We start from the raw sequence: 15380 nt of genomic DNA, 5'->3' as shown, positions 1-15380 counted from the left end.
CCAATCATCACCTTGTCAAGGAGTGAGTCGAGTTTGAAGGACATACGATTCTTGTGGCTGCGGCTCATCCGACCTCGCATGTAGTAGAGGGTCCGCTGCAGGAACACTGGCTGCAACACCATACCTCACCATCAGACACCATACCACACTGTGTGATGCAATGTCACACCCTAAGACAACAAAACTTCACACACAACCACTCCATTATACAGCAATTCCTAATTTACCACTGTAATGTAGTTGTTATACAGACTGCTGGACACCCCTTCAGTCTGAGAGGCCTTTTCCAAACTAAATAAAATCAGCTTGTAGTACCAAGAACAAATGAGAAAAGCCATCACTGCAATAAATGTTTATAAATGTGTTAAAGGAAATGTCACACTTGCACGTACATAGGGCTTAAGGGGTATTGTTTTGCCTAGCATGTGTGTCTGTCTGTGTGTGAACAGAACTCCAACAGTCTGATCAAATTTTAACCAAAGTTGATGGAAGGGGTGAGGTTATGCTAAGGGGGTGCCCTCTTGTTTTTGAGAATGTTATAAGTGAAGGTCACACAGCGAGTTCAACTTAAACAGTTCCGATCCAATTCAGATCAAACTTACCAGAAGGACTAAGGGTAGGGCAAAAATGAAACGATCCAGTTTTGAGAACACTCAGTCAATGGTTACTGTCACTGATTTTAATTTTTTTTCAACGAAGCCATGTGCAAGGGCTGAGGGTTGGGCAAGGATGATAAGCTTCGACAGAACAAGAGGCTAAAAGTCAAGACCATATCAAACTGTTTTTATCCAATTTTTACCAAACCTGGTAGAAAAGCTGAGGACTGGGCAAGGCCAAACTAATTATGTTTTGAACACAAATGGTCAAAGGTCAAGGCTACCAGGCAAAGTCAAATATTTAGTTCCTAGATCAATTCTATGATGTAGGCACTGCTCTGTTTGAGTGCTTATTTTTAACAAAAATACTGTATATACTGTATAAGAAAAAGGGCACACAACTAGTTCGAACAAGTAATAAAGCTAACTGAACTGATGATGACTAGTTGAGTTTTTAATCACAATTCTTTGACATACAACCCAACTGCTTGGTAACAATGCATACCTGGTAATAGTTAATGACAACACTGTGTAACAATATTTTTAGTGTTAAACTCATTTAAGAATTTTTTTTTCCTTGGTAGTGCCAAATTGATTTCATTCAGCTGCAGAAGTTTCCCAAAGGGTTAATATATCTAATGTGGAATTATAGTGATTATATGTGATAAATGAGGAATTACTGTACTGCACCATTCTTCACACTTGGAACCAATGCACAGCACCATACAATTCCTTGTTGTACCATGTACAATAATACAGTAAATTTCATGGCCAACATGATATATGACAATACAACACATGCTGTACAAGATGAAAGCACAATTTTGCATCATACAGCATTCAATCTACATAATATGTGAACCACATATTTCATACACATCACTCTACATCACATCACACACCACACCTTAAAGTACCTCACTACCGTAATTATTAATTTTTTCATTCATCATCTAATCCAGTGTTGCCCCACAAGGAGCATAGGAATTATTATTGTAATTCCCAAAATATACTATATTAACTACTTAACATTATCATGAAACTATGGTGCTGGACTATAAATAAAAGAAAAAGATTTTCCTTTAGGGGTCATATTCTAAGTGGCTCTGGAGAATTTGTACCATCTCCTCCTTACCAATTCTGCACAGTTCACCTTGATAACCTTGTGTATGTTCTGTGGAATCCTGGTGACAATTTTTAGTACTGTACAGGTATATCCTTGCTATTACCAGATAATTTTACTGAACTTAAGGGAGGCCTCCTGTACTGATGAGATTTATTATGGCAACATCTATCACCTCCAGATCAGGGTAAATGATGAATAAAAGCAATGTCACCCAGATTCCAGGGGTTAATGCAAAGTACTGTAGTACTGTAAGTCAATACGGTATATAGTAAATACTGTACTGGCTCTATAAATAACACATGAGAAACTTTGGGTGCGATATGCAAAATAAATCACTGAGGAAGAGGTGCTATGAAGCTCCTACACCTCCAGAACACAGACCTTATACAGTATATATATACACTGTATAGCCTATCAGTATTTTGTCAATATACAGTATGTAAATATTACATACAATATGACTGAATCATTAATTCAGTAGTCCACTACATTAGAGAGAGAGAGAGAGAGAGAGAGAGGAGAATCTATTGGCTATGAAATTATTAGCTATACTGTATACTCTACACTTATGGCTATGTATCCCAGGAAAGGGTGAATGGAGATTTGAGTGACGAGTTTTCTGTGAATGTTGGTGTACATCAGCGGTCAGTCTTGAGCCCCTTGTTGTTTCCTATGGTACTTGAAGTCCTATCATGTGACCTCAGAAATGGACTCCCATGGGAGATGTTGTATGCTGATGATTTGTTGTTGACTGCAGAGAATGCAAGGGAGGCAGAGGAAAGATTTAGGGAGTGGAGAGATGGTATGGGCCAAAAGGGCTTCAGAGTAAAGGCAGATAAAACAAAAGTGATGGTATCTAGGCTGGTGGCGGTACTGTCAAAGAAGAGGGAGAGTGGCCATGTGCCATTGGCCACAAGTGCGTGGGAAGTAATTCCATCTTGTGCAGTTTGTGATATGTGGGTGCATAAGAGATGTAGCCTAGTGGTATTAGAGGTATAATGCGAGATAATGCTGATTTCATGTGTGTGGTGTGTCAGGAAGAGCATGTGGAGATTGTCAGATGTGAAGAGACTAAACTTGTTGATGAGTCTCTTGAGTGTGTGGAAGAGTTTTGTTATTTGGGAGACATGTTATGTGCTGGAGGTGGGGCCGGAGTTAGCTCTGTGGCTAGAGTGAGGAGTGGTTGGAAGAAGTTCAGGAAGTTGCTGCCTCTCCTGACACCGAGAGGGCTCTCCCTCCATGCTAAGGAATCTTTGTATGTGGCGTGTGTTATTATAGGACTGTAATGCTGTATGGTAATGAGATCTGGGCAGTAGAGGAAGAGGATATTCGCAGACTCAAAAGTACAGCAACGGCAATGATTAGGTGGATGTGCAGTGCATCCGTGAGTGCAAGACTGAGGGGCTAGGTTTACGATGGAAGAGTTGAGAGATAGAATGGGACCGGAGTGTAATGATGTGATGAGGAGAGGTACTGTAGGATGAGATGGTCTGGGCATGTGCAAAGGATGGGGGACGGTAATTGGACGCAGAAAATGAGAAGTGTTAATGTTAGTAGGTAGGGTAGTGAGAGGTAGACCAAAAAAGACCTGGGACGAGGTCATAGAGTGTGACCTTAGGGATAAAGAACTAAATAGGGAAGCTGCCTGAGATCGAGCAGCATGGTAAGCCACCATCAGGTGACCAAGGCAGATGCATGCAAGCATGTTGGAGTTCAAAAATTCAACAAAATGATACACTACACTTCAGTGCAACAAATGCATGAAAGACACATCACTAGAAGGTTTGAAACTACAGCCTCGTTAAATGTAAATACTGTATATTATAACCAGCCTTCTAGTTGACATGGCTGAAAAGTCAAACTGCCACTGTACTGTACAACTGGCATTAATTACTGGTAGCAACCAATGGAGCAGAAGAGTTAACAAGACAGAGTTGATACTTACACTAAGTACATTTCTTGATCTCAGGTAACGGTAGATTTGTGTTGGTTCTGCAAAGATACAGAAATTATATGGTATTAGGAAATACAAGTTGGCATCTTTCAAAACTGTTTCACTCATAAACTTCAAATGAGTTAGCTTGTATTTTCATTCAAGTTAATACTGATAATGTACGGCATACAGCTGCTCTGGTCACAAATGAATTTTGTATTCATAACCCTTCAGCCATGTTATCATCTGAAATCTATTTCTCTTATGGCAGTCAGACAAAAAGATGCATGACCACATGCATGCTTTTTTTTTTCTTTTTTTTTTTTTAATAGCCTGTACCTGCCTTGTTAAAAGCCAAATGCCAAAATGAATCATACTGGACCAAACACAACAGTGTGCAACCAAATGAATACCGGTATCACTGAGGAAACATTACTTACTGGTAACTCTGATAAAGATGATGAGTACTGCTGCTGTTGTCAGTAAAGAACATAATAATCATGACCCCACTAACATCATTATCAACAATGCTTCTGGCCCACAGTCCAATGGCTAAATTATCAGTAAACTATTGAATGGATGCACTATCATAGGCTACCTGAGAAAATACTATTTTCAGCACTTAAGTAATATACCGTAGCTATACCTACAATGTTATTCTGCTAATAATGAACAATACAGTTGAATACAACATATACAATTATTATATACCTGGTAAGCATTGAACTTAAGTCATATAGCCTATAGTATTTTTTTTTGTGCCAGTCACTATAATATCTCTGCAGACTCTCTTCATCACTGTATAACATGCAGGGAAGAAAGGAGATTAGTTATAAAGTTCCCACCCAGCATGGAGAATGGTTTTCTGGTTTACAGGAAACCATCTGGCTTGTCACTCATGTAATCACCTGGATGTAGCCTCAGATCATGTGTGTAAAAATGACAGGCATCAGAGCTTTTTTTTTTGCTGATGATGCTGGATAGTTGCCAGGTTTGGTGAATACGCCTGGGAATGCATTTAAGAATAAAAACCTAAAGATAAATCTTGCAGTCATTATAGTCTTTGAGAGTAACAAGAGTGCATAGTGAGACTGAATGATCAGACATGGAGAGTATATTGTCATTACATATTTAGGTGGTGTGATGGGCAATGATAAGAGAGGGTTACAGCGGAGAATGAAGGGTGCATGATGATTGGTAGAAGTGTGTAGTAGCTGCCATGATAGCATAGCTCAGTTATGGTAACAGGACTCTGATGAACTTGGTGGCATCTAATTTTTAAGCTTTCAGATGACATTACAATCAGCAATGCTGTAACTGTGCACTTGATCTTCACCTATTTTGATGCCTTGCTTGAATTTTCCCTAACCTAACCAACTCGTTTCTCCAAAATTTATGTTCACATGAAAATCACTTTTCTTGACCTGTTCTAATACAACCATGGGTATCCTGGATAATCTGAGAAATAGTCATCTAGTACGACCAGGACTCCTCACGCACATATCTACCTCACCTATGAAATCTATGATGCTTCCAGTCCGCCCTATAACAAAGAATTCAATATCAATGACAACTCTGATGGTAGACCACCGCAAGAAGCCTACATCAGCCGTGTGCACGAAGCTTTACAGCCCCTAGCATGAGATGAAGCGTTAAGCCGAGGCTTGAAAGGGCACACAAACAACACAAAACTCCCATACTTTCAAATGCTTGGAGGAAGAGCTCGTGATCGGCCTGCACCTCTGACACACCCTTGTCCCCACCCAGTCCTTCTTTCTTCTTCTGGGGCATTTTCCGCAAGCCTGCCGCCGTAAAAACGCACAGACTGGAGCCACTCAGCAATTTACCCCGGAGTCCCTGGCTTTGTTTACCGCTCACAGGAAACTGCCATCTGGTGACCTATGTCTCATTTCACTCTCGGGACTGTCACTTTGTTTCAGTAATTTATAGCAAGATATCACTTCACTTTATGAGCTCAAGCCATCTTCTTAGTGAAACTGTTTAATAACATACATATAATTTCAACAATGATGCTTAGAACAAGTTTCCCTTGTCTTAACTGCAATGATGGTGGGTATATGTACCAAGCACTCGCTTATTCCAGTCATAATTTTTCAGCATCTCTAATTATTAGCTTACTAATAGCATCAATGATTGGAACAATGCATTATTTGTAAGTCGATTCAATATAAGTAAAATCCCTAGCTTATTTTGAAGTAATTTGTAGTTTACGAAAATGATCCCAAAAAAGAGACTGAGCCAGGAACCGAGCGAGGTAACATCTGACTGATACAATGCGCAGCCTTCCCGCGCTTTCCCATTTTCGGTAATACATATCGTCAAATGTCACTAAGAAATGTAGGTGTGGATAAGCTACAAAAACTGATACATTAAAGATACTTATCTCAAGGGAAATAGCACATGCAGTTTTACATGAGTTCCTCTCTCATTCATCTCAATTCCTATAAGCAAAAAACAGACTGAGTACAGTACGTGTAGTCAGTGTGGACTCCGTCCAGTCTTTTGAGATTCACCGGTTAAGATTAACCATTAAGATATAACCACTGGTATAGAGAACATTACGGGTTTCCGACAACAAAGCCCGCCGCCGCACCCACTACCAGAAGTATTATTTCAAACAGCGAGCTGGAGTACAGGCTGAATAGCCTCTTCCAGAAGACATCTGTGAGTGTGAATATATTTTTTATATTAATATATAAAAGTAATGACTGGCATACCAGGAATTCAGGGAATGTAAATGTGGATATAAAACTAATTCTAGGGGGATATGAAGTGAAAAAAAAGGAAAAGGAAAATGATGGTTTGAATGGAGACGTTCAGAGAAAAAGCAGTTGCAAGCATTAGTAGTTTAAGGGTAGTGATCTGTTGTATGATATGCCCAACACTGTCTAGAGACAGCTTACTTCCTTCCAGCCATCCAGTGCCAACAATGAAAATTCAGCCCTCAGGTTGATTTCAGGATGTAGTGTGACTCTTTTTTTTTTTGGGGGGGGAGGGGGGTGAAGCAGAGAAGCTTGCATCCCTAGCCCCCTGTGCCATGTGTGGATGTAACTTTCGTACTGCATGTACACAAATAATGGTGCAATGCAGGTGCTGTAAGATGTACTCGCACATTGCAGTTATGTGGCGTTATTCTCAATCCATTTGATTAGCGGCAAGTCATTAATGGTTGTTGTAATTTTGTAAGCAACACATTTGCCCATTATTCTGTTTCAAGATGCAGGAGCATCTCTAGGAGAGGGTAAGTTCGCCTGTCTCTCATAACGATTTTCGTAGACGAGATGCTCCATTTATGCAGACTTTAGCGATCTTTGTGAAACCACACTACATTACACGACGCACACACCATACACCTCCCTCTCACACCACACCATACAAGATTAAAGATCCCTCATCTGTTACTTTTGTATGTTTCACTGAATCGAATTGAATATTATCCGTGGTTGTGGTTCCCTTACAATTAACCATCTCACCATCATATAACCCCACATTACCATCTTAGTTTATATATATATATATATATATATATATATATATATATATATATATATATATATATATATATATATATATATAAGTTCATATTAATGTCAAAACCAGTTACTTTATCCTCATACTCTATAATGACGTCATGGCAAACCCTACTTTGTTCTCGGAAGGTCCATGTTACCTTTTGGAGATAGCCTAAGCTGGAAAAGGCTGGGTGTGCAAACCTATCAAATGGTTTCTGAAGCTTCTCACAGTAGCTGCGTGTGTGTGTGTGTGTGTGTGTGTGTGTGTGTGAGAGAGAGAGAGAGAGAGAGAGAGAGAGAGAGAGAGAGAGAGAGAGACAGAGGGGGGGGAGCCGATTCAATATACAAATCAAGGTGGAATGAAATGTACCGGTATTTGCCATAATCTCTCTCTCTCTCTCTCTGGACGCAAATTTAGGGTGACTGGTGGAATGTAATGGAGACTGGTATAGACTGACTGGTGTTGTGTCAAGTAACTGGTGTAAGATAACTGGTGTAGTGACGAGTGTACTGTACGTTGGGTGTAATGACGATGGGAAATAAGGTGAGTGGTATAGGGTGACTGGTGAACCATAGGGTGACAAGTGGAGTATAAGTAGGGTGAGTGGTATAGAGTGACTGGTGAAGCATAGGGTGACAAGTGGGGTATAAGTATATAGGGTGAGTGGTATGGGGTGACTGGTGAAGCATAGGGTGATAAGTGGGGTATAAGTAGGGTGCGTGGTATAGGGTGACTGGTGAAGCATAGGGTGACAAGTGGGATGTAAGTAGGATGAGTGGTGAAATATAGGATGATAAGTGGTATAAGTAGGGTGATTGGTTTAGAGTGACTGGTGAGGCATAGGTGACAAGTGGGGTATTAGTAGGGTGGTTGGTGAAGGGTGACTGATGAAGCACAGGGTGATAAATGAGGATATCTGGGAAGGAATTGATAATAAGCACGTTTAGACTAAGAAAATACCATTTATTAAAGTTACAAATAAATTACACCATATGTTGGCAGGTCTGGGCACTAAGGGGGTATGGTAGCCTGTCCTCTTGCACAGTCAGGGTCAACACTTCCTTTACAATGCTTCAGAACCGTCTCTATAGCTAAAGAGATCTTGTAAAAGATGAATATAGATACAATAATAATAATAATAATAATAACAAACAGTCGTGATGTAGAATTGTGCTTCATTTAGATCCAACACACTGTATCAAAATTGTTTCAGATTTAGCCCCTATAAATCAAGGTGACGTCCCCCATTTTCTTCTTCTTTTCTTCTTGCTGCTATCAGACGATTTTAGTCAACTTAGGAAAGTACTCTTGTAGTGGTTTCCAGAGACAATATCTAACCCCTCCAGTTCGACATGTCAATGCTAAACTGAATGAAATTGTAGACTATGGCAGGAATAGAATGAAAGAGATGTTCCAAGGCTCGGTGAGTTGAAGATATGTTGCTAAATTAATAAATAATTATCATATTGACTGGAATTTTGCTTAATGAAGTTCCAAAACTTAAATGGCTCTTGCTAAACGACTCAACAAAAATCAGAATGGTTCGACTCTTGCTCCGCTGCTTCGAAACCCCAGACTGTGTAAAGAAAGCATTGACGGCGACTGTACATCTCCTTAGCTGACTCAGTTGTAGGATGGTCGTCGCCTGCGGTAGGAGGGTTCTGGCCTGTAGGAGGGTTCTGGCTTGTAGGAGGGTTCTGGCTTGTAGGAGGGTTCAGATTCGTAGGTGGGGATGTGCAGGGGGCCCTCGTACGGCTTTTGGTAGTAGGGGTTGGTCTCGGGGTCCTCGTTCAGACTGGAAAAGGGACACAAAGGAGGAGTTATAGGGCTTGTCTTATCCATCATCATCATCATCATCACCATCATCGTCATCATTATCACTATTACCCTTATCATATTATCATCATCATCATCATCACTTCTCAGTGAGCTGAACAGTGACTATAAATGTAGGCTAATGGTGAATGGTATGATGTTCAGTGCAAGATGGTGTCTTGTGGAGACTGATGATGATATGATGTGGTGGGGGAGTGTGGTATAGTATGGTGGCAGATGTCGTGGTGAGTGGTGTGATGATATACTGCATTTAGTGGTGTTGTGTGGTGAGGCATTGTATTTGGTAAGGTTACAGAGCATGATAATGTGTGGTGATGGTATGATGAATGGCGATGTGTGGTGACGGTATAGTTGTGGTAGTGTGTGGTGACAAGCGCGATGATGGAAAAGAATGTGATGATGGTATGGTGAATGATGATGTGTGGTGAGGGTATGGGTGTGGTAGTGTGTAATGCCGATCGTAATGATGGTATGGAATGTGATAACAGTATGGTGAATGATGATGTGTGATGAGGGGATGGAATGGGGTAGTGTGTAATGCCAGGCTTGGTGGTGGTATGGAATGTGGTAGCGTGTGGTGACGAGTGTGGAATGAAGTGATGGTATGGTGATGCGTGGTGATAGTAGGGATTCTGGTAGTGTCTAGTGTGTCCCAAGTACCCTTCCTTACCGGTACAAACTGGTGGCTTGGGAACAGTCAACATTGTACCACCAGTCACAGTTGAAGGTCTCCTGGTTGAAGAGTGTACCGTTAGTGCAGAGGAACTGGGCGCCCTGGGGACCAAACCTGTCATCGTTGCACACGTGGTACAACTGAGGGGTGCGCGGTACATTAGCACAGGTACAGTTGATCATGGTAACACACACACACACACATAAAAATATAGATAGGCTACATAAACACACACACATACATACACACACAAAACTCTCTCTCCCTCACTCTGACCTTTACTAACACACTGGTAGGTCTGTTTTCCTCAATCAATCAATCTTTCTCTCCCTCTCCCATGACCTTTACCTTTCTGTTACCTTGTCAGCCTTGTTTTCCCCCTTCCCTCTCTCTCTCCCTGTCTATCTCCCTATCTATCTTTCTACTTTTTTTCTTTCTATCAATGTCAATCTATATCTCTATCTATCTATCTGTAATTCTATATGTGTCTATCTATCTATCTATCCATCTATTTATCTGTCTGTCATTTATCTATCCACCATTAAATTATGTTTATTCCCCCCCCCTCTCTCTCTCACCTGACAACCAGCTTCAGGGTTGGCATAGATTCCTGGTCTGTAGGGCACACTGTCGCAGGAAAACTTGGTGTAGGGAATCTGTGAAGATACGTGTTATTATTATTATTATTATTATTATTAGTAGTAGTAGTAGTAGTAGTAGTGGTAGTAGTAGTAGTAGTAGTATCACCGTCATCATCATCATCATTATCATTCTTATCATTATTATTGCTGTTCTCATCATTCGCCGTATCATCATTCAGCCAATCATCTCGTCGGTACAAAAAGAACTTGATTTGTAGGAAAATGGTTTGGTCATCATCATCAACATCAACATTATCATCATCACCATTATCATCAACATCATCATCATTATCATCATTTTCTTCTTCTTCTTAACCTTATAACCAATACTTCTGGAAAAGGATGTTGCAGAGACCGGAGTGAGTAGAGCATACGAAAGGGCGGAGGGATAAAGAGACATGGAGCTCAGGGGGAATAGGGACTACACCCTGTGAAGATAGGCGCTGTGGATTGGCCGGTAAAGTCATCTCCAAGAGGAACTCAAGTAAATTATGGCAGAGAGGCAGATACAGGTGAAGTGGTTAATGAGGATAGGCTGAGAGAGTGGTAAATGGGGAGGTATAACGGGAGGAGTACACCCTGGTAAACCGACCATGTAAATTAATAGGATTTCAAAGATTTATCCGCATAATTCAAGGAAGGAGGAGAGGGAGGATGAAAAGTTTATGTGGATGGCAGTGAGGGATGGACAGGATTGGCTGTGATGGTGGTGGATGGTAGGGCAGGGTGGAAGGAGCGGACAGTTTAAATTAGGTGGTAAAGATTTATCCCAGGAACAAAAAATAAATAACTAAGTAAATAATAACATAAAATGTATGCATCTACCCATAGGTCAAAGATTTTCGCCTGTATTTTTATGACGGTGTTAAATGGTTGGGATGGGCAGAATAGAGTTGCTAGGACGGGGTGGGTTAGTGGTAGGTGGAATACTGCCCAGTGTCACTACATTACGCTGGGCTGGTTTGGTGTAATCTTGCCAGGACACTATTACAGCGAAAGATGGAGTGAGTAGAGCCCAGGGACAGGAAAACACAGAAGAGGGAGAACTATCATTGCAGTGCCCAGCAAACATCCTCATTCACTCACCATTCAGGGACACAAGGCTTACTTATGGCACCGTACCCATACTGTCTTTGGGGATTTTGTAACACTTCCTCCTCACCGATTTATTTTGCACACCACGCTGATTTTACTTGGAACATACAAGAATATAATATTAAGGTGATACATGCAAAATAAACTGCTAAGGAAGAGGTGCACAGAAGTTATCAATACCAGCGTACTGTACAAGCAGCTGATGGTCTCACCTCGTGGAAGATGGGATAGTCCTTGCCAGGCTCTCCCGGGATGGTGTTCTTGTCCTCGTAGCTGTCGTCACCATAGCTGGGCTCAGGTTTGTACGATGGCCTGGGTTTACGAGACGGCCGGGGTCTGCGGGTTGGCTCTGGTCTGTAAGCTGGCTCGGGTCGGTGAGGTTCGGGGTAGTGGGGTGCGAGAGGGAGGTGACCGGTGGGTTGAGAGACTGGTTCCCTGGCAGACTCGTAGACGGGGTAGAACACCTGTCGCTTCACCTGAGGCATATCATAGTCTGTGACATACACAACACATGACAACATATACCACAAATAAACAATATGTACAATGAGCAAGTATATAATCATTTCCCCAAGTATGTGCACGATATTCAGAAGGTAGGCCTATACTGTTATGCTTGTGCAGCAGTAAAACCATTACAGCTTCACCCGTTAGGGTATGACAGAGGGATTTTTTCCCCCTTTGTACTGACGTACTTGGTCGTAGTTTCACAATTGCTCTCCAGAACCAACAGGTCAGCTAGAGGTGTCAAACTAATCAAACATTCTTGAAAAAAGTCTGGGTTGCTATATGTTGCAAAATACTTTTGTAAAATGCTAGTGCTAAATATACAAAACCTATATTTCGGTGACGTTATACCATAACATGTATGGAGCATGAACTTCAAATATTAACTGCAGCGTGCACCATTACGACAGCCAGCCGTCTTCTCGTTGGCGTAAGAGACTTCCTTGCACGTTTTCTGTAGCGATTTTCTCGGCAAGTTTTACCTTAATATCGTCCTGTATGCTTGGTATGTCATCATATTATCGACAAAGTTTGGTTCGGTAGTAGCATAGTTAGATTGCAAGGTGTGATGTACAAAAGAAACCGCTAAGGAAGAAGTGCTACAACATGTCCTGTGCCAAAGAGGATACGCCTCCATCTAAGAGCCATGGAGAAGGATCTTGGCTCCATCACATGACATACTGGGTCCGTGATATAGCCTACGCGCTACAATGTTTTTACGATCCTCTGCACTCGCTCCACTGAACATTCTCGGCACTACGATCCAGTGACGTATTTTCTTGTTTTATTCTTCCAACAAATTAACGAATTTCTTACACGTAAGAAGAAGCTTCTGTAGTGAAGGAGTTAATGCATACCAACTACTCCGGTTCAAAAGCTGTAAAGCAATGTGAATAAAATCGTCTGGATAGAGGAAGTATACGAAGAAAAGTTCGTCATCAGACTTGAAGTATCAACTAAAAAAAAAGAGGTCAGTGTCCCAACTCTCTAGTTTTCTTTCCTTTAGATACAGAAGAAAACGTTTGTCATATAGGTAACGCAACAAGAGTACTGTGACACCTCATTGCTTACACTGACTTTTTCCGTACAGTATGTTGGTGGCTGAAGTTTCCAAGCAATAATTAAAGCGGCATAAAGGTTAATCACGGTCGCCGGTGTCCGACTTAGAAGAAAGAACGAGTATACAGTCCACATAAAATTTATAAGCATTTCTGGATAATCCATTATCATTAGTGTCATATGGACTTCATCATTGTTAGTACTGTAGTATCATTACATGGTATAACCGAGCACAGGATGACGGTCTCGGGGTATAAATTACCACAGATATTTCACAATCTACTTATAACAGTACACACACACACACACACACAAAGGCCTGGATGTTATGGGAAGAGGGGCTCTTAAGGGCTGTTATGTCTTTGATGGCCTGGGCGTCTCTTAGGCCAGGGAATGAAGCACCCTCTTGGAAAGGTTAAGACCCCAGACAGCATGGAGTCGCCTCCTATGAACACTGGCATGACTTTTTTTTTTTTTTTTTGACATTCTGGTGTTTATAGCGTTAAATTTTTATGCTACATTAAGGGTGAGTATAGCAATGCTTACAGTCTTTCATCTTTGAAGTTCGAGCAATTTCTAACTTTGTCTTTTGAGAAATAATTCTATGGTATGAGTTTCTGAAACCTGAAGTGTGTTTCGTGTCTCTAGTTTTCAGATCCTTTCGTCTCTCTGCTACAGTTCGTCACGGAATTTTTCATCCGAAGGAGCATACTAGAAAATCAAGCCCGTCTGTGGAAGTTTTAAGCCAGACCAGCCATTCACAAGCTGTCTGAGTACTGGGGGCTTCAAAACTATAGAAACTCCTCTGTGTCTGGGACTGCAATGTTTCAGGGGGAAGGAAGCTAGTTAGCTGAAACGAAGTTATGACTGTCGACTGCACACGAGTCATTATGACAGATAACCACTGTGGATTTAAGATCTGAGGAGAAGAATCAGGTTTTGCGACCACCACCTTCCTTCCGAAGGAGGAAAGGTGTGAGGAAAGAAGTGAGGGTGGAAGAGGGAAGAAAAAGTAAGGGAAAAGAAGGAAATGTGTGCAGAGAATGAATGGAAAGAGGGAGGAGAGAAACATGGAGCGAGAAAGAGATGCAGGAAGAGAAGATGGAGGGCAAGGATTCCGGGCCAAAGGAAAGCAAACATCAAGAGACTTAAGACTGCGTCTGTTACTCACTGGAGCATTGCAAACACTACTCGTGTGATGTGTGTGGCTCGTTTACAGCACACGGATGTCCTTGTGTTGATGACTGAGATCAAGCAACCGTGTAGTCACAAAAGTTGAATGGTTACAGTGACTGGCAAGGTGTGAGACAGACGCTGCAGTGATGGAGGCTGTCTCATACATCTTTGTTTACTGTGAAAGATCCGGTTAAGAAAGGCGGATTGAGGGACGTTTCATTACAGAGTCCATAGACACTGAAGTACCATCATGGCAGCTGTAAACGGCAATCATCAGTTATTTTTATACCGTTAATGTTTTACCCGACTTGGCCTGAATTAATATGACTGGGCCGTATGGGATATGAAATTCCTTGTTGGACTTGAAATAACCTGACTCTGAAATAACCATCTGTCTGTCCGTCTGTCAGTCTATTTATCTATCTATCTGTCTATGTCACCCATCTTTTTCCACTGAGTGTATAGGGACCGGGGGTCAAGCCACTCACTACTGACATTTAAGACAGTTAAGGATGACCAGCCTCTCTTCACCCTGAGTTGCATTGTGTGAACAGTAAACCCCAACCACCCCTCAGATGGAAATACTTAAGGGCCCCATTCATTCAGAGCCCCTTAATCCGCTAGACCACCAGGTGTTATGGCGATAATGGTCTTAGATGGAGGGTCGGAACTGAATTAATTGGATCTGCCTGGCCCCAATGGATCAATATTGGTCGAAATGAACTTTACTATACTCTTTTCACTTCAGCTTGGCCTAAAGCTGCCCTTTCTATCCTGAATGCTGAGTTATATCAACGGGTTGACACTAGGAAACGATGCTAGTCACGAAAAAGTACTTTAGTAAGAATGGACAACAGCAGCAGTATCTTTTTCTGCCACTGAGCCACGTGAAACAAGTTGCAGAAAAATAAATAAATAAAGAAAGAAAGAAAATCTGGGCCAAGTTAAAGTGAAGGAAGTATAGTAGATGAGTCTGAATTCCCCTGATCTGAATCTGAACAAGGCTGAAATTAAAGAAAAAAAAAATAACTACCTCAAGTGACCTCAATGGGTCTTGCTCAGATTTATACTCTTACAACCACTCCCCTACCGTAGCAGTGATTTATTTTCCCAGGAAAGAGAAGGAAGAGAGACTGCAATGTCTTTCCACGTCTCTAGTTCCTCCTGCATAAAGAAATCTTGGCTAAGAGAGGAAAATTATCGT

At 41.4% G+C, this 15380-nt stretch overlaps 2 protein-coding genes across 2 annotated transcripts in view; both read right to left on the bottom strand.

Moving 5' to 3' along the window:
* Positions 1-5509, bottom strand: part of Su(z)12 (Polycomb protein Su(z)12) — a 30167-nt gene extending 24658 nt beyond the window's left edge. The window contains exons 1-3 of the mRNA XM_080278273.1: positions 5356-5509; positions 3668-3714; positions 12-110 (exon numbers count right to left, since the gene is read on the bottom strand). Of these exons, the coding sequence (XP_080134399.1) occupies positions 12-110; positions 3668-3714; positions 5356-5446 (237 nt within the window). The 5' untranslated portion in view covers positions 5447-5509. The remainder of the gene's footprint in view (positions 1-11; positions 111-3667; positions 3715-5355) is intronic.
* A 3303-nt stretch (positions 5510-8812) lies between these two features.
* Positions 8813-15380, bottom strand: part of LOC145407237 (uncharacterized) — a 106377-nt gene continuing 99809 nt past the window's right edge. The window contains exons 3-6 of the mRNA XM_080278272.1: positions 11647-11910; positions 10277-10354; positions 9696-9838; positions 8813-8984 (exon numbers count right to left, since the gene is read on the bottom strand). Coding sequence (XP_080134398.1) covers positions 8813-8984; positions 9696-9838; positions 10277-10354; positions 11647-11910 — 657 coding nt within the window. The remainder of the gene's footprint in view (positions 8985-9695; positions 9839-10276; positions 10355-11646; positions 11911-15380) is intronic.

The sequence above is a fragment of the Coenobita brevimanus genome, chromosome 72, assembly GCF_032717465.1.
Source record: "Coenobita brevimanus isolate Jiangsu-jjx chromosome 72, ASM3271746v2, whole genome shotgun sequence".
In the NCBI taxonomy this organism is placed as follows: Eukaryota; Metazoa; Arthropoda; class Malacostraca; order Decapoda; family Coenobitidae; genus Coenobita; species Coenobita brevimanus.
This window is presented reverse-complemented; position numbering and strand designations above follow the sequence as displayed.